This window comes from Cervus canadensis, chromosome 22 (genome assembly GCF_019320065.1).
Source record: "Cervus canadensis isolate Bull #8, Minnesota chromosome 22, ASM1932006v1, whole genome shotgun sequence".
Lineage (NCBI taxonomy): Eukaryota > Metazoa > Chordata > Mammalia > Artiodactyla > Cervidae > Cervus > Cervus canadensis.
In genome coordinates this window covers 30,041,739-30,061,619 of record NC_057407.1, presented here as the reverse complement: position 1 = coordinate 30,061,619, position 19,881 = coordinate 30,041,739, and the positions used below count along the sequence as shown (strand labels likewise).

At 41.9% G+C, this 19,881-nt stretch overlaps 1 protein-coding gene across 1 annotated transcript; it reads left to right on the top strand.

The window, feature by feature from the left end:
• Nucleotides 1-5,369: 5,369 nt before the first annotated feature.
• On the top strand, nucleotides 5,370-17,848 carry PROK2 (prokineticin 2). The gene is made up of 3 exons (XM_043443325.1): nucleotides 5,370-5,692; nucleotides 9,068-9,193; nucleotides 17,645-17,848. Exons 1-3 carry the CDS (start codon nucleotides 5,597-5,599, stop codon nucleotides 17,747-17,749), a joined length of 327 nt encoding a protein of 108 aa, XP_043299260.1. The 5' UTR covers nucleotides 5,370-5,596; the 3' UTR covers nucleotides 17,750-17,848.
• Nucleotides 17,849-19,881: the final 2,033 nt, after the last annotated feature.

The following is a 19,881-nucleotide window of genomic DNA, read 5'->3' as shown; positions in this document are numbered from 1 at the left end:
CATTGTTCTTGGAACCTCCAGGAGGCCAGTGCGGCTGGAGCAGAGCTGGCAGGAAGACACTCAGTTGTCGTATCATTGCAGTAGATGAAGCAAAGACCTAAACTCTCTGTGAAGGGGACCAGAAACCACTGCAGGGTTTTGAGCAAAAAGTCTGACTTAAAAGAAGAGTTGAGGCAGCTGGGGGGATGATGGGATGTAGAGGGAAAGAGTGAGACCAGGAGGCTAGTCAGAAGGCAATGCCAGTCATCCAGGCTGGAGATGATGATGGCTGCAAACGAGAAGGGTGGCCATGACAGAGGGCAAAGTGGTCAGATTCCAGATGGATTGGACATGGTGTGTGGCAGAAAGAGAAGCTCAAGTATGTGCCAAGGTCATCCTCGGAAGGACAGAGTTACCATCAATAAAAGAGGTTCAGGGTGGGGACCACAAGGAGATTGGTCGGTACTGGACAAGTGCCTTGTTTTCAAAAGCTACTTGTCGTGCCTGGTCACCCTATGTTTTCCTCTTCCCTGGCCTTATTCCCTTCCCTTCCTTACATGGAGAGTAAGATCCTCAGTGCTCCCTACATAAAGCTCTGCACTGGGTCCCTACTCCCTCTCTGACTTCACGTTTATACTAGATTTCCCATTAGGCTTGTTCTTTGGGCCACACTGGCTTCTCTTTAGCTCCCTGAATGTGGATACTCTTTCTGGTCTCCAGCATAAGCAATTCTTCTGCCTGGAGTGCCCAGCCGTTCTCCCGCCCCGAACCTCCTGCTGCCTTCATTTATCTCAGTTAAATCCTGTTCAAGCTTCGGGTCTCAGCTTTGACACCATTACTTTAAGAAAACCTCCAGGTCTCCCCATGTGCTCTCTCCCAATGCACTCCCATCTACTTCCTGTAATTATATAACTGTATGATTATTTGATTCATGTCTTCTTCCCACTAGACTGTACATCCCCAGGGGACTGGATTCACATGTTTTGCTCACCGCTGTACCTCCAGTGCCTTGTACAATATTTACATTTACTAAGTACTTAGTAGATGTCTGTTGAATGAATGAATTACAGCTTTCCATCCACCTAAAAGAATATACCAGCTTATACGTTAATTTTTTCCAGAGTGTTTTAGGGATATTATAGCATAGGGTGGAGAAGGCAATGGCAACCCACTCCAGTACTCTCACCTGGAAAATCCCATGGGCGGAGGAGCCTGGTCGGCTGCAGTCCATGGGGTCGCGAAGAGGCGGACACGACTGAGCGACTTCACTTTCACTTTTCACTTTCATGGATTGGAGAAGGAAATGGCAACCCACTCCAGTGTTCTTGCCTGGAGAATCCCAGGGATGTCAGAACCTGGTGGGCTGCCGTCTATAGGGTCACACAGAGTCGGACATGACTGAAGTGACTTAGCAGCAGCAGCAGCATAACTTAGGGATATTGAACTTGAAAAAACACAAAGGAAATAATACATTATCACTTATAATAATTATTAATATCATTTAAAGTTCATTATGTTTATTACCAAGCTCAAGCTCATACTGTTTGGTGCACAACAGGCCAGTAGATTGAGAGACCAGTTGTTGGGGTAAGGAATAGTGACTTTATTTGGAAAGTCAGCAAACAGAAAATATGGTGGACTTTGTCACAAAGAACCCTCTTGCCCGAGTTAGAATTTAGGTTTCTTTTATACTAAAAGGGGAGGAAGTAATTTCAAACATTTCCTGATTCCCATCAGCCTCCAGAGGAGATAAGTTAATTTCCCCCTGCAGTCATCCATGGGTGGGCCTGGTCAGGATGTTTCCTGTGAGCTCAAGAAAAGTATTTCAACTGATACTCATTACCTGCGAAGCAGGGTTCCCAGAGATGGACCATCATGTATGTATGTGTGTGTATCAGTCCCTCAATCATATTTGATTCTTTGCGACCCCATGAACTGTAGCCCATCAGGCTCCTCAGTCCATGGGATTCTCCAGGTAAGAATACTGGAGTGGGTTGCCATTTCCTTCTCCAGGGGATCTACCCAACCCAGGGATCGAACCTAGGTTTCCTGCATTGCGGGCAGACTCTTTACCATCTGAGCCACCAGGGAAGCCCTTTATGTATAGTCTAAACTTATAGATGACATCCCTTTAGTGGTTAGCTTGTAATAGAATACAAAGGTTTTCCCCTATTACATGCTCATTAAAGAGAACAAACCACAAATGGTCCCTTTCCTGTAAAATATGGCACTGCTCACCAGTTTCTGGTCCTCAGAAAACAGAGGGTATTACAGACTCACATTCATTGTCTGTCCCTTGAAGACAGACAAAGTCTTTTTTTTTTTTTTTTTTTGCCAGTAAAACATGAGCAGAAATGATATATGCCAATTTCAGACAGAGGCTTTTTTTTTTTTTTTTTTCCAGATAGAGGCATTTGAGAGCTGGTGTGCATCCCTCAGGTGGCTCAGTGGCAAAGAATCTGCCTGCCAATGCAGGAAGAGCAGGTTCGATCCTTGAGTTGGGAAGACCTCCTACAGTAGAAATGGCAGTCTACTCCAGGATTCGTGCCTGGAAAATTCTACAGACAGAGGAGCCTGGTGGGCTACAGTCCATGGGGTCACAAACAGTTGGACACGACTGAGTACACACGCATTGTGCACCCCTCCAGCCTCCCTCGCCTGGAATAGAAACTTACTCTCTCACAGTTTTGGAGGCTGAAAGTCCAAAATCAAGAAGTCAATAAGACTATGCTTCTTCTGAGGCTCTAGGGGACAATCTTTGTTGACTCTTCCTGGTGGCTGTTGGTAATCCCTGGTATTTCTTGACTTGTACATGCATTACTCCAGTCTCTGCCTCCAACTTTACTTGGCCTTCTCCTTGTGTCGCTTTGTGTCCAGGTATCCCTCTTCTTTCTCTTATAAGGACACCAGTTGTTGGATTTAGGATTTAATCTAATCTGGTGGGCAAGACAGAAAAAACTGTGTTGGCTGAAGTTGTCAGAGAATACCAAAGGATAACACTTACTAGGAGGCCATGCTTAACAGGGCTCATGGTATGTTCTAAAGGCTGTGCTAAGCATGTTATAGGTATTATACTATTTAAACCCCATGGAGGTTGTTTACCATGAGACTGGTATTTTTATCCATTTTACAAGTGAGAAAACAGAGGTTTAGTGAGGTTTTTAAGCAGCTTGCCCACGGGTCACTGCGAATTCCAATCCAGCTCAGTCTAATTTACAATCGTGAGGTCTATGGACTTTTCTGTGTTGCTCCTTCAATTCACCTGTTCCTTTGATGGTCTGCTAGACAACAGGAATCTAGATTCTGAACTACACAAAGTTTGCTTTTCTTTCTATATCCTAAGGTTGCATTGATCATGTGGCAAAATTAACAATTGGAAAGAGAATAGAATAGTCAAACTACTCTTCAATTTCTATTTCAACAATGGCTTCCCTAGCTCATTTTTATGAACTAGTTAAACTCAGCTTTCCATCTTTCCTTTTATAAGATGCAACCAACTTTCAGACTTCAATTTTTTAACTTGGCCATGGATGCAAAGATCTGTCATATCAGAGGCCTTCATTTCTCCTCTAAGCATTAAAACAATTAGAAGAAACAGCAGGATCAAAAGAATCAACATGAAACCAAACCAACCCTAATTTTAAGTGTTTCCAACTTTGTTTCAAAACATCTTTATGAGGATTGTTTTCCAAACAGCAGTGTGTGAAGCCTTCTGCTTTTGAAAACTGACTTTACTGTAGAGACATAGCCTGTTTTTATGCCTGGAGAAGCAGGGAATACCCAAGCTGGCATTCAGCAGTAACAAATATAAATTAGACCATTAAAAAAAGTTGTAGGAATGTTGAAATCCATGTTGACTGGTTTTTACATTTACCTGGCAGCATTCCCATGCTACCATTGGCATGGAGATTGGAAAATGAAACTTTCCATCAATCTGTCACTTGCTACTGTTTCCACTGACTTTACCGTGAATCCAATTTTTAAAATTTTTTAATGTTAAAAAAAAGTTTGATGCTTTTTTGTTTTTTCTTTAAAGACATTTCTCAAACATAAAAACACTCATGAAAAGAGTTTTTAAAAATCAGTCAAAGATTTAGTTTTCCAAATACTCAGCTGTTTAACATTCGGATAATTGCCTTTTTAAAATTTTTTTTTTTCCACATTTAGTCTGAATGCTTTGGCATGGGGGGAGCCCCACAGTCTGAAAGTAACTTTGTCCTGGCTCTCCCCACTGCATTTATTATAGAAACTGGAAGACACATCTACTTTTCAACAGGGCCAGGGAAAGCTGAGGTTTCAAGGAATAAAGTCGAGCTTCCCAGAACTTTGGTGGAAACAAGTTTGGCATGGTCACACCTAGGTATTCTCAAAAGAATTTCCTTGAGGATAAACCCGCTGAGATTCCTGAAGCTAGTCACAGTGGAAGGGGAAGCTCTCACCGGCCCTCTCATAGGGGTCCTAGAACCCAGTAGGCACTCAAGTCATGTTTACACAAATGAACGAATCCCAGTAACGTCGTATCGCGTCTTATAAACACTGAAAGATGATTATCTTGGACTGGAAAGTAAGAGAGCTGCCTACCTGGAGCGTAAGGTGCCTCAGGCTGGCATCCGGAGCTTGGCGATCTCATTTCGCTTTGGCATCATCCCGAACTGCTCTGCCTGAAGCTGGCGTGATGTTAAAGGGAAGAAATGAATGCGAGGAAAATCAGAGAGCAGAGGGTAGGGAACAGATGTGAGGAGAAAGGGAGGACAGTCCTTGAAATGAAAGAAAGAAATTGGACTCCCACAGCTGGAAGGTCAAGTCCCTCAGTGTCGTCAGGGATGTGGGATGAGGGGTAATTTTGCCCTCCCCAACCCCCATGTTTCCCACGGTTCCAGCTTGTTTGCTGCCCATCTTTTCAGTTCCTGGACCCTAAGGACAGACCGAGTGGCAGTAGCTGGCGTACAGAAATTAATCCATTGAGCGGCTTTTGGCACCTCCCGTCCTTACTCCCCGGTGTGTCCACAGCGCCCAGCAGCTGTGTGCTGCTGCTGCTAAGTCACTTCAGTCGTGTCCGACCCTGTGTGACCCCATAGACGGCAGCCCACCAGGCTCCCCCGTCCCTGGGATTCTCCAGGCAAGAACACTGGAGTGGGTTGCCATTGCCTTCTCCAATGCAGCACCTTTGTAGGCACTCCCTAAACATCTGGAGAGCAAATGAGCTGCAAGTTTGCAGCGCTGAGTACGTGGAGCTGGGGAAACCAGGACAGCAGAGGGGGTGTCTCCGACCACAAAAGACGTGCGGGCGCGTGCGGAAGGCAGTGAAGGCGCGGGGCAAGGGGCTGGCCGCGAGCCGGGCGCCGCGCGGGGGGCGCTGCCTGCGTAGCCCCCGGAGTGGGGGCGCCCGGCACCACGGCGACACGTGGAGCCGGGACAGGCGGGTGGGGGCGGGGGTGTGCCCGCGCCGTGTCCCCCGCGCGTGCGGCCGGCCGGGCGGCTGCGTGAGTCACGTCGGGGCTCGCCTTTATAACCGCCGGCAGGATCGCGCGAGTGGCCAGTCCGGCACTCCGCGTTCGGTGCTGCAGCCCGCGCGTCCCCAACGGTCCCCCAACAGCCGCCCAGGCCCGAGGGTGCCATGAGAAGCCCGCGCTGCGCCCGCCTGCTGCTTCTGCTGCTGCTGCTGCCGCTGCTGCTCACGCCTCCCGCCGGCGACGCCGCGATCATCACCGGGGTAAGCGGCGGGGGCGCACCTGTCCACCCGGGGTGCGCGCCCTCCTCGTGCCGCGGGGTCGTGGGGGCGGGAACCGAGCGGGAGACGGGGTGAGTACCGCGACCGGAGGTGGGGGCCCGGGAGGGTTATCCCGGACCGGGTCACCTGCCCCACTCGCCCCTTGGAGCGGCTGGAAAAGTGCCCTGATCCCTAAGCAACGGACGGCCAGGACATCAGGCGCGCCCTGGAAGAAGACGTGACTACAGTCGCTCCCCACCACCTTCTCCTGCTTGCCTGCCCCTCTGGCATCGTGTTTGGTCTTTTTTTCTCTTAAGTTAGAAGAAGTTTCTTTTGGCAGTTTTCTCGAGCACTTTTTCCCGGCTTTTCCAGCCTCTGTCCTTAAAATTTAAGTGCCTTAAAATGCAAAGGGGCAAGACCCCCAGATCCTGGGAGTCTTAATTCTGCGGTTGAGGAGTTTGCTCCCCAAAGCATCCTCTGCAAAAACCCTTTGATATAACTTGGTCCAAGGTCATGAGTGCACTTTTAAAAAGCAACGTGGGGGTCCTTTCTTCTGAGTTCCAGCGTTTTTCATTTTTTCCCCCAACATCCTGAGATTCTCCTTATAAAAGTTTTCTGTTTCCTGCTCCTGATAAAGCACCTACAGTGCTTTGGCTTAATTATGGAGTAGGTGACCAAGTAGATGTTTCAGTTTAGAGAGATGTCATCATTTGTGGAAGTAGGAACTAGTTCAGTTCTCTCCTAGGTCCACCAACAGTTTTCTTTGTGTGCATTGGAAGGATAACGTTACAGCACAAAATGAAAATGTCTACTTTATGCCAACAATGCAGAATCGCTACCATTTCCTGATTGTTCAACTCTTCTAAGTCTGAAAGTATTTTACACCTCCATTAGATTATTTCAAATATCTAAGTGCGCATAGTAGGGTTTAAAGAAAAAACTTATATGTTTGAGATGATAGTACACAGATAATGAAATATCATTTAAATTTAAGGGAAATGTCATTGTCTTGAGAAAATTAAGCACTATTGTCTCCATGTGCTTATAGCACATTGAAAGTCCTTGTATTATAACAGTATTTGGTTACAACCAATAGATATTTGGGTTATGGCCAAGAGATATTTAATAAGTATTGTGATATTTATTAGTATAGTTTGTAGAGATTTTTACAGATATAGATGTATTTGAATAGCTTTGTCAGTCCTTGTGGTTGAAAAAAAGTTTTTACAGGTCTTTCTAATACAAGAGAATTGAAATCTGATTGGTTTTTCCCGTCTTCCCCTGCTGGCTCTTTAAATTTCTCCTAATCCTCTGAGCCCCAAATTCCTTTGTGATATAAGTATCTTTTTGTTCCATTCACAAGACAACACCATTTGAATAGATTTGCAGTGGGTTAAAGATGAAGGGCATTAAGAAACAGCTGTCTAATTAAAAATATATAAACCTATGCAAGTCTTTATAAGTATTTCCAAGGACTGAACCTTATTTTTACAAAGTGAAATTTTATCACATTGAATGTTTATCTGTTAAAGTTTAAACTGGGCTTATACGATTATATGTGTTCTGTTTCTTGTTGCAAATCAGTGCTAGAAAATAAAGGGATCTTTAAAAATTTCTCTAAAACAGCATGGCAACAAAGAAATACAGTTATGTTTCCATGACAGGAACCATCTGGAGTCAAATGAAAAACCTAGTAACTTATCTAGATATGTCATCTCTAGGATGTTTAAAATCCAAGTCATTGATTGAAATTTAAGAGATTTTGGCTGGATTTTGATTGTCTTATTAAAAGAGCTAGTGGGGCTTTAGAATTCCTGGTCTTGAGCATCTGTTGAAATGAAATATTGCCTAAAACCTCCACCTTAAATATTTACTTTTGGGGAGGTAGTAACATGGTTGTTTTTGAATTGATTTATATGTCCACATAGATTTGTTAAAACTGTAATGAAAAAGATCACATAGTGAACATCTTATTTATGGAATGTAATGGCTACGTATGTGTGATTTCTGCTGTTCAGACAAGAACTGGAAAAATGGAACTGTTTGTATATTTTCCTATAAATGTCCAAACACCCCAAGATGAAAATTGTAGTTTTTATCCAATACTTGTTTTAATTAGCCCAAGAAAAAATTCTAATGGGGGAAATAAATAACTCTAAAATAATATAGCTGATCACTTTAATGAAAAAATAATGAATAAGAGTATCCCCATATATTTGTTTTGAGAAGTTATAGCTGTCCCCAAAACTAAGAACTCTGAAGAAGTGTCTTAGTTGTTTCCATTAAATCTGCGCTTAAATTTGTCTAAATTATAGATTTTTTAGCTTCTTACATATATAGTATAGGATGTTCTCACCTTAACACTATCAAAAGAGATTACCGAAAACCATTCAAACAAAGCATCCTACTTATGGATGGTTCTAGGAAAGAACAATAGTTCTTTGGATCTATTTTCATGCAAATAAGCTTACACTTTATTATTTACTTCTGTTTAGTCAAGTGAGGAAATTCCTCCATAGTTGATTCTTTGATTATATGTATTTACAATTTTTATATTAGGAACAAGTGTCTTGAGTAATCACTGTTGATAATTGCATCTGTCACTTGCATTTCTGAATCTGATGGATCTCATAGAATAGTTTCATTAATCTTATATTGTACACATATGTATACCCTAAGGCAATAATTTCCTTTTTGCAGGTTACTCACCCGAAAAAAAAAAAAGAGTAACATTAGGCAAAAGTATTGGTCTGCCCATTCTCAGCCTATGAAATTTCTTTCTTTCAAAAGGAATGGTGAAAATCAAGTCAGAGGTGTGAGCAACGTCAAATCTCATGAACCAAAATGCAAATATTTGAAAGAGAAAATGAGTTATACTTTTAAATTTACATTGGTATCTTTGTGGATCTGGAGCATTTCATGATAGTTTTAGAGACTATTTAAATCTCTTTTTACAGTTGGGCCCACTTTATTCTACAATTAATAGTTATAGAATCTTGTGATTTGATTTATGTAGTTCCTAATGGCCATGTATGGTAAAAGACCAATATAAACTCTTTCAAGTTCAAAGCTGTTTCATCCATAAAGCACTAGAAAAAGAGAGCTAATTTTGTTTTTTGAAAAGTGTTGGGGTTTAAAATTTTCATAATGTATGGGCCATTATTTAGTTTGTTTTTTTTTTCCCACCAAGTGGGAAAATCTCCTCTGATCAGATTTTATTGTAAATATGTTCAAATAAATGATTACAGTTTTTTTTAACATGTCAGATTATTAAAATCATAGCTGTGGGATATTAAAAGGGCTTTTTTTTTTAACTGCTAATTTTAGCCTGAGTCGTTCTGATTATCTTCATTTATCTGTTTGTTTCTTACATTTCAGGCCTGCGAAAATGACCCCCAGTGTGGTGGAGGCATGTGCTGTGCTGTTAGTATCTGGGTTAAGAGCATACGGATTTGCACACCGCTGGGCAAAGTGGGAGACAGTTGCCATCCGATGAGTCATAAAGTTAGTATATATGTGTTCTTGTTGGTTCTCTTACCTTTCAGTTACTCAACTCCAAGCAAGGCCTCTATGACATGAAACATGCTAGAAATTGGAAATCAGAGAAGATGAAGTAGAACACCTCTTCCATTCTCCTCTCCATTTCCATCTGAGAGAACTGTATTCTTACCACCCTTATTTAATTGATCATTTACTTATCTTTGTTCTCATGGCATTAGAAACATTTCATAAAAATAATTTGAAACACTGAATTTTGCTTAACAGTTTTAGGATATAAATATATATTACTTTTGGATATATGAATATATTTTATATCCTAAAAGACCATTTATGTATATATATTGCCATTTATATTATATACATATATACGTGTATATATAAAATACTGTGTATACTTCTTTGGTGAAATCAGAATATGAACGTGCTTTTAAAAAGTTTTAATGTCAGACCTACTGAAAAGGCAGAAGCACATAAGTTTGTGCTTTGGGTTTTGTAGAAAATGATCCATGATGCAATCACTCTTGTATTTTAATTTGAAAGTCCTACATTTTGACTCTCTCCACAGGATGCAATGTTCACAACCCTGGAGATTCATGATGTTAACCTTCCCAATTTATTCTACTACCTAACAGCTCAATATCACAATGACCTAAACACCATTTTCGGAAAGTTATTGACAGGAAGTGGCAAGAGTGATGGGAGGGTGGGACGGGACTGCAGAGGTCGTGTCCTCAGGCGTTGCAGACCCTCCTGTCTGCAGGGGCCAGGGAGCTGTGTGGGACTTCTGCAAGTGGGTGGGTGGCAGGTAGGAGGGAGCGGAGAAGTCTGTGGAGCCTGGAGAATCCGTGTCCTTCAGATACAAAACATTTGAAACCCAGTATGGTTCCAGCCAAATCCCCCAGGGGTGCCAGGCTGCAGGTGCCTTGCTCTTCTTGGGCCGTCAGTACATCCTCACTTACCAGCAGTTACATGGGGTCCAGGGTGCAGGGGTGGGTGCGGCATGGTATGTGTGTGCTGGAGGACACGTCCCAGGCCTGGTGGCTTGTTGGAGGTAAGTTCAGTCCTCTGCAGTGTTCTCTCTCTACCCGTCATATCCTCTAAAAACAGGTTAAATGTTCTCAAAGCAAACTGAATTCTGCATTCTGCCTTCTTCTTTTTGCCACGTGTGGCTTAGGGTTTAAATTTGAAATGGAGCCAAATATCTTTCCTATACTCCACAGTTACAGATAGCTAAGGTTTTGACTCTATCTGAATGAAATATGGAAATAAATAGGCTGGAGTTCGCTCAATGTGCTGCAGTGGGGACCCTAGTTGTTTAGAGCCATCTCATGATGACCTTGGGCTCTCCCGTGGTTTCCTTGAGAAACACTTCCTGTTGCATTGGTACCATTCCTCACCGTGGTTTGACCGCTTGAGTCGGGGCTGTCATTTGTAAGCATGATATGCACCTTTTATTCCTGGCCATTTTGAGACAGGAAAGGTTTCAAAACCGTTAGTTGTCTGGCTCTGTGCCAAGCCGCTAACCCCACTCCCCTTGGTGGGGGAGGGGGTGGGGAGGTGAAGCCTGCCCAGCTGCCTTTGGCCTTGGTCTCAGTTTTTTTCATCAGCCTTATCCAACGCGAGTCATCTTTTGTCCGTGGGAGTCGCTGTCGCTTAAGAGTTGACTCTTAATTCACTGTTCTTTCAGAATTAATTGTCTTTGTACATTGTTAGTATAACCTCGGGTGCCCAGCTGGTTTGCTAAAACAAGTCAAGAATGACACATTCTGGGCAACTATTTTTGTACAAATAGCAGTACTAGTTGCCACTTGTATGCCATGGTGTACCAGATCCTAGATATGATACTAAATGTTGTGATTCTCATCAACTATTTTTGTACAAATAGCAGTACTAGTTGCCACTTGTATGCCATGGTGTACCAGATCCTAGATATGATACTAAATGTTGTGATTCTCATTTAATACAACAAGTCTGTGAAGTAAGGTTTGGTTTTCTCCCATCCTCTGCACAACATTCAGCTTCACAGGGGCTCAGTATGTGACTGAGGTCCCAAGGCGATAGGTCAGAGAATAGGCTCTGGATTTCGCTCTGTCCATCACTCCATTGGCATCTACTTCAGTGAAAGCTGTGGTCATGTTTAATTTGAACTCTTTTTCAGGGCAGTTAACCCAGATGGGTTTGTGTAGGGAAGATGCTCCCTGAGTTGACACATAATAGTCCAGGGTTGAAATTTGTCTCATCCTGTAGTTCCAATGAGGTTTCCAAATATTGAGATATTTTGACAAGAGAACCAGATTCTGTTTTCCTGGTTCCTATAGTTTCTAGTTCAGATTTAATGCAAAGTCAGTTTTGAAAGAAAACAAAATCGTTCTCCTGCCATAAACCCAGGAGCATCTCTGTGCGTGATTTTAATCACACTTTTGATAAAGTCAATCATTACAGATTATGGTTTTCATAGTAAAGTTAAGTGATAAAAGAACTGAAAGTACTGAAAAAGTAAGATTTTAATGTCAGATCTGAATTTACCCCCATTCAGATGTCCACTTGAACCATGTTTTTAGACCTCAATATTACAGCTGTTCATATTGGTTATTTTACTGCCTTGAAAATACATTTTCATAGGTGATTTCAATAACATAGTTCTTGTCCCAGAGTTGTTACTTGTTCTGAGTGAAATTAACTTATCCTGATGAAAACCTAGTTCTTCCAGAGTGTCTTTCAGCTATATTCTATTCAAAACAACTAAAAAAGATTTTTTTTAATAAATATGTCCTGGTGAGACTCCACTCTAAAGTTTTACAGTTCATTAGTAGATGGTAAAAATATAGATGGACACTGTATAAAAGTTCTTTTAAATGTGATGTGCTCATTACGTTCCCCCCTCCATTTTCTTTTTGCCTTCTAAAAAAAAATAGATTAACTCTGATTGTGGTCACAGGGATTGGTGTATTAAAAACACAAGACTGTGAATAGGTGAGGACTATACCTGCTCTAATTTTAAACTTTCTATTCTGGTTTCGCTTGGACATTAGCCACTGATATTATTTTGATAGAGTGAACAGTATTTGATGAATGAAATTAAGACCTATAGGTAGAAACTATTGAATTCATTTTGCTATTTTGTTTCTGATGTATCAATTAATTAGACAGTTTAGACACTCCTAGGCTATAATTTTGTAATTGTAAAATTTTTAACTTCACATTTGATCATTCAAAAATAGAATAAAATATGTCTACTTGAAAGGAATAGGATGCATGCTTTCTAAACACATTTTTAGGCAGATAGTAGTTATAACATGTATTGATTTTTTAACAAGTCATTTTTAATAATTAAGAGTGCATTATTAAATCACATATCTACTGGGAACACTTTGCTGTTTAAGAAACACTAGTTTCTATTAGTACCCACACTTTCATTAACAGAGCTTACAAAGGTTAGTCATGTCCATCCTATACTGTTTACTCATGGGCTTTAGAAGTTTAAAATTATGTGATGAGTACTTTTGTTGCTTATTATTTTATTAAAATATTAAATTTAATCAACTATATTTCCTTCAAAAAATTAACCTTATTTTTAAATTTTGCTCCATTTTTTACGTTAACAGTTTTTAGCACTTGCTTTGGTTTTTTGTTTTTGTTTTTGAGTTGCACTTTAAAACTTGACTAACACATTTTCCTTTTCTGAAGAAAATAATTTCCAATTAACAACAGGACTTCTGAGCCTGGGCTCTTTTGACATTTTAGACTGGATGACTCTTTGTTGTGGGGTGGCCCTGGGCATTGTTGGATGTTTACTAGTATCCCTAGTCTCTACCGGCTAGATCCCATAGCACCCCATCCCAGAATGGTCTCTAGATGTCCCCCTGGGCATTGCAGGGGGCTGGAATCACCCCAGGTGAGCACCACTGTCTAATACTTCACTTACTTAGCCTTCCAAGACACAGCATAGGAGATCCAGCATGTTCACCTTCTAGGGAACTTATCAGCTCCCCAAGCACACAGCTTCTTTTGCCGTCATCCACGCAGGTGCCAGACACGATTGCCAGGATGCGTGTGTGTGTGTGTGTGTCAGGGGGGCCCTTTGACTCACAGAAACTGCCACTCTTATTTCTTACATATCTTTTATGCCCCTCTAGTCCCAGAGACTCAAGGTTCCCCAACTCAAGTCCAGTTCCATACAACCGAGGAGGCTGGCCCACCATTCCCTGTTTTTCTTTATTTTTTCTGGGGACATTGTGCAGTGGGAGGCCCAGGTCTGTGTCAGGCCCACTTCCGTCAGCTCAGGCCCCAGGTTAACGTGATGCTCACGGGAAGGCGAGAGATCAGTAATTGTCTATTTAGGGTTCGGAGAATATATGTGCTGTGCTAAAGTGCTTCAGTTGTGGCCGACTCTTTGCGACCTTATGACTGTAGTCTGCCAGCTTCCTTGTTCATGGGATTCCCCAGGCAAGAATACTGGAGTGAGTTGCCATTTCCTTCTCCAGGGGATCTTCCCCACCCAGGGATTGAACCCACATCTCTTACATCTCCTGCATTGGCAGGCAGATTCTTTACCAGTAGTGCCACCTGAGAAGCCATGAGAATATATGCCTATTCCCAAAAGAAAAAGAAAATATATTAGAAGAAAGCATACAGCGGTACTCCTCATAGCTATTAAAACCAGAAACTGTGGGAATATGGGATTTGTCAGTTGTATTTTATGTACTTTTATACCATTTGAATTTTTTTGAACTATATACTTCTATTGATAAGGTGGTAACAAAACCAGTTTTATTAAGGAAAAACATTATTGGGCCAGTGTTTTTTATGTCATGTGACTCAGCTTTTCTTAAAGTATCCCATTGTGTTTCCTTCTTTAACACAATCGACTCTGTTTTGAGAGACAGCAAATAATATTTTTGTTTCATATCAGCGCTGTTTTCTCTTTAAAAATGCTGCAAATGTATTGGGCATCATGCCTTCTCAAGAGTGCTGAAGGTTCTGCCTTGGTAACTCCTAGAATTTGCTGATTGGAAATCTATAGTATTAGAAGCATTGACTTGAGTGGATAGTTGATTCTAAAGTAAACCCTCGCATTGGTACATGATTAGCTCCTTGGCTATATTTGTTCATCTAAAGATGCATATTCTGTGAACACTTTCTTGTGCATGTGTGACTGTCAAGCAGCTACTAGGCTTGCCATACATGTGTAGAAATAGCAGTGAATGGGACAGTCAAGAAATCGGCAGATATCTACGGGGTATTCACCGTGTCAGAAATTGTAGTCTGTGTGATGGAGAGCACGTAGATGGAGGAGAAAACTGCTACAGGCTGGTCCAGTGTAGAAAAGCTCGGGTGAGGGAGGGAAAAACACAGGCTGGATCTTGAAAAAGGATAAATATAAGGAAAGGGCACCCAGGGATAAAGGAACCTGCCAGTCTAATCATTGTGTTAAATTGAGTTGCAGCAAATCTAGGTTGATGTTTACACAGTCATGATGCCCTGGGTAAGAAAAAGAATAATAGGCATTTTTGAAGGTTTCACAAAAGCACATGACCTTGAGAACACATTGCCAGGGCCCCTCCTAGACCCTGGAGGGACCCAACATAAGCAAGAGCCTTTGGTTTCTGAGTTTGGTGCCAGGCAGGGGGATTCAGGATGAAGGTGGAGCCCCAGGACCTGAGAAGGTCACCTCTTTACCCCTCAGGGAGGTCACAGCCTATGGTGGGATTGGGGTAGAAGACAAGCATTTGACACATATATTTTTGAGTGTGTCCTTTGTACCAGGCTGAGTGTTATGCACTCAGAACTGAAAGATTCCCTCTTCTTCCCAGGGCCTGGAGTCTGGGCCTGGTAGTATTTGGAAGAAGATGGAGATGGGTTTGACTGTGACATGTTCCTTTTGTGGCTTGATGACCTCGGTCAGGTGTGTCGCTTCCCCTCACGAGGAAGCCACTTAGCCTGTGTCACAGGGAGACAGAAATCTGGCATCCAGCTTTAACATGACACTCAGACATCATGCCTTTCTGTGGCCTGGCCTGTGGCAGGCTGCCGGTGAGAGTTATTTTCTCTTTCCTGATGCTTTAGCTGCTGAGAACCCACATGGCAGGCCCAGGAGTGACCGCAGTGTCGAGGTACACAGAGCATCAGTCTGAAGCCTTGATTTCTTAGTAGCTGAAACTGTCTTACTGCGTATCTGTCATTGATGTGACACTCCGTGTTGGGCAGAGACCTTTCTTGTTTGACTCATCACTGTATCCTCAATACCTAAAACAGGGCCTGATATGCTGGTGACACGCTGGCAGTGTCTGTTGAATGAATGAATGGAAGACACCTGGTGGGTGTTCTCCATGTGGAGCAGTGACATGCCTGTTACAGGTAGCACTCCCTTTTTCCAGGCTCCCATTCCTTGCTGCCTGTGTTTGTTTCTCTCAACCTTGGCACTGTTGACATTTGAGAACAGATGATTCTTTGCCATGGGGAAGGTCCCTTGAGTTGTAGGATGTTTGGCAACATCCTTGGCCTCTATCTACTAGATGTCCCCTCCCTTCACTGTGACACAGAAAAATCGCTCTGGACGTTGCCAGCCATCTCCTGGGGCAGCCTCACCCCAAATGGAGAACCACTGGCTCATGCAGTAGTTTGGGGCTCAGTGAAAGGAATCTCTCAAAATCTCTAGGTCAAAGTCATGAGTTATTATGTCTCATGCCATCCACTTGTAATTGTCCAAGCCATTCCTGCTGCCCCCACCTCCTCTGATATATTCTCAGTGGCAATGAATGAGCCAGCTTCCATGGACCCTTCGACACACACAGTGACAGAACCATTCTAGCCCGTGTCTGCATGGGACCCGTGGCCACGTGCCCCCGTGTAGACACTGCCCTTAGAGCCTCGGAAGTAGTGCTCTCACAAAAGGACAAAGGGACTGGGATGGTCCTGCCTGTTCCCCACGTGCCATCCCCACCCGCCTACTCTTCCCTTTGAATTTATTGATCTCAACCATCTCCCTGGCCCTTCCAGAGCCATTTTGGAAATGGAAGGTAGGAAAGAAGAAAGAGGAAGAGAAGAAAGGAAAAGGTAAGGAGAACATGAGCATGGTAGCATCCAAAGATGATGCCCAGAATAATTAGCCTTGACCATTGTTGAACACCCATAGAATTGGGTCCATCCAATCAATTCAACCTGGAAATAAGGTTAGAATGGTTCTGCCACTGTCTGCATCTGCCACTGTCTGCAGACAGCCTTTTCTTCAGCCTTTTGTTTGATGCAGAAAGAAATGATTTAGAAGGCATCTGGAAGATGCATCTCAAGATTTTCTTTGTAAGGATAGATCGCTGATGTGGGGTAGCCTCTTTTGGTGGAATAGAATAGAAAATGCACTAAAATGATACCAAAGGAAGCATTTGAGCTGGGAAGCAGGAAGGATGCATTTCTGTGCCATGTGTGAACTGTGGAAGGATCCCCTGAAGGCATGAGACTGCAATAGCTCTCCTCTCTAACATTAACCTCAATTGGGTAATTTGACATCTCATTTCATTAATATCAACCACTTGCAGGCCTAGAGTTAAACTTTCTCCCTATCCCTTGCAAAGCAGGCAGATTCTTGAGAGGGCACCATTCCTATGGGAAGAAAAGTGGGTTTTGCTCTTTGCCTCCAGAAAGCATACATGTTTTTTGAGTTCTTCACTTGCCCCTGGCACAGAGAACAGCCACACCAGTTGCTAGCTGACCCTCCTCAACCTAGCTTCACCCAAGGCACAAGCAGGTTCTTAGAAACAGCAACTGAACTGTGCTTGGGGTGAGAGCGACCTTTCACTGCGGGCTCTCCCTGCCTGGGGTTTGCTCTGTTGCCTTTCTGCAAATCGGGCTGCCTCCTTCCCTGGTTTTGTTGGCTTGCAGGATCTCAGTTCCCTGACCAGGGACTGAACCCAGGCCACAGCAGTGAAAGCACCAAATCCTAACCACTAGACTGCCAGGGAACTCCCTCACATCTTTGCACAAATGTATGAATTTATACATTTCTCGTCATCAGTGAATTTTTATTTGCTCATTGTATATGCATGTGGTTGTGCCCATAAAGTTATGTTCTCTTCAAGGAGCTTCAGTAGCAGGACACTCTAAAAAAGAACTAAATGAGAAAAAGTAAAAGACAGTGTAGCTAGCTGATTAAAAGCTTGGTCCTTCAGGTCCATTTGCCAGCCAAACTTCAAGTTCTGGATATGTGACCTCAGGCAAGTTCCTAACCTCTCTGTGCCTCTGTCTCTCATCTATAAGATGGGTGTGACTAAAGTATTAGCCATTTTCACAGAGTGGTTGTAAGGATGTGAAAGGATAATACATGAACATAGATGCTGTTGTTTGAGGAACAGTTAATATTTAATAAACACTAACTTATTAATCAAAGAAATTCCTTAAGAATAGTTTTTTTTTTTTTAACATTTCCTGCTCTAACTCAGTTTTCTTTTTTTATTTTAGGTTCCATATATGGGGGAAAGAAAGCATCACACATGTCCATGCCTGCCCGACTTAGCCTGTTCACGGAATTCGTCTAAACGATATACTTGTTCAGCCCGGAAGTAATCACTTTAGAGGAGAAGCTTTGAATGTGAACGGCCACACGATGTCTGTAAAGCCTGTTCACCTGTGATTGTGTCAAATAAATAATATGCCAGAAAGAAATGCTATTGCTTCCTCAGTTCTCTAAGTCACATTTCCCTCTTTGGTTTTTAAATGATGTTGTACTTTTTTTTTTTTTGATTGAAAGGGGATTTACATTTTGAATAAAAACATAAAGCGCAGGACACTATGGAACAGTTTTCATTTCCCTGTTTGTGTTTTCATTTGGCTTTTTTTTTTTAAATGTCAATAACTCATCCATTTTCACAGAAGTGCAGAGAATACAAATTTGTTATTTTGTTACAGAAATTTTTTCCCCCTAAACATACCCTGCCTCCAGCCCTGTCCCACCACACACAAGCACACACGCACACTTGGGTCGCTTTCCTTCATTCCCCAATGAATTTTAAGACTCTCATTTTATTGTTTGGCATTTCCCTCCCTGACCCTCTAGCATTTTAAAGTGAGGATCCATATCCTTGAGCTTGCTGGCAGAATCACTGATGAGAATCAAGCTTTTTTGCCTGATACTTAAACAGTGGAAACCCTAAACTTCTCTTATAGGGAGTAGAGACAGGGCTGCTTCTGAACTTTGACTGAACCTGCTTATGTAAGTGGGTTTCAGGTCTGCGGGTGACCAGTGTAAGGACAGAGAATGGGAAGTCAAATTAATTTAGTCCAGATTTATAGATTTGGGATTTTTTTAAAAAAACATTTCCAGTACGATACTACATTTATTTCTTTTTCCTTTTATAAAGATTTTTTTTAAAACAAAAGTCTCCTAGTTAGAGATGTTCCAGAAAATGTCACTTGAAGAAGAGGTATTGATTTTAATCTGGCATAACACTAGTTACCATTTTAAAATCAGTATTAATTTGTCATTTAAACTTTATCTGTAACCCAAAGGTCTGTTGTAATGGATTGCCTGACACCCTGTCATTTGTACGTACCACTATTGCTGTGTAAAAATTCTGTATCAGAATAATGACAGTACTGTATATCATTTGATTTATTTTTAATATTATATCCTTATTTTTGTCACAGTTGTCAGTTTTTATTACAAGCGGATTTCTATATAGCCCATATTAAAAAAATGGGTAAAGACTCCAGAGTTCATAATATAGCCCTAACAGTGTGTACATTTTCTTTTTACATAAGGAAAGTTCTGTTTGCATGAGTTTTATGGTAGTACAAAAATAATGTATAAATCGGTGAGGTTTGGGGGAATGAAGGAAAATTACGACATGCATAACTGTAATGAAAATGGACTCATGGCATTTCACTGTCTTGATTCAGCAAATAGTAACGGGTATTGATCATAAGTGGTTAGACAGGGCGCTAGGTCCTGGCCTATGGCGATGCCGGTGTAGCCTGGCCTTGAAAAAAACCCAGCAAGTATTGTAAATGGATTCAAATTTGCAAATAAACAACTTCTGAAGTGTGTTTAACTGACTAAAGTGGCCATGCCAACCCACTAACCCACAAGAAGTAATTGTTCATTTTATAGTTATTTATTCAGCCAGGACTTACAGTTGCATATTATATATAACTTTTCCCCTGGGGTAACGTGTGCTATAAGTGTATTGAATTTTGCTGTTCTTAGTACCACACTTGGCCGTAGAAGGATTATTTTTGGTTCAGTTTAGTTTGCGTTCAAGAAACATTCCTCAGTGAGTTTGTTGGGGAAGAAAAATAGTCTTCAAGTGGAATTATGGGTGATTTTGCTCAATTTTGCTCAGTGCTGTTTTCACATAATGTTCAACACATCCTTTTTCATTAAGTGGTGAAAACTTGATTGGGTCAATCATCTGTTTTACCCCAGGTTAAAAGACATGTAGCTTTTATATATACCAACTTAATATTTTAAATAAATACCTAAAAACTTAGACTGCATATACACAGCCAAGAGAATATTATGTGAATCGGGTGTAGAAAACTTAGAACTGTACCTACTGACGCACTACCAGTCAAAGAAAAACAGAGCTTTGTCATTTGTTACCTCTCTCGTTGGTTATTCTTTTTATTGAGGAGTGTGCTGTTCTATTTGGTTATTACTTTTTAACTTGTTACAAGCACTTATCAAACAGTTGTTGCAA

What these genes read in the sequence shown, in the direction of transcription:
- PROK2 (XM_043443325.1), top strand. Translation starts at nt 5,597, where the DNA reads ATGAGAAGCCCGCGCTGCGCCCGCCTGCTGCTTCTGCTGCTGCTGCTG. An exon ending in ACGCCGCGATCATCACCGGG is followed by an intron (nt 5,693 to 9,067) that starts GTAAGCGGCGGG and finishes CTTACATTTCAG; the next exon opens with GCCTGCGAAAATGACCCCCA. An exon ending in GCCATCCGATGAGTCATAAA is followed by an intron (nt 9,194 to 17,644) that starts GTTAGTATATAT and finishes TTTTTATTTTAG; the next exon opens with GTTCCATATATGGGGGAAAG.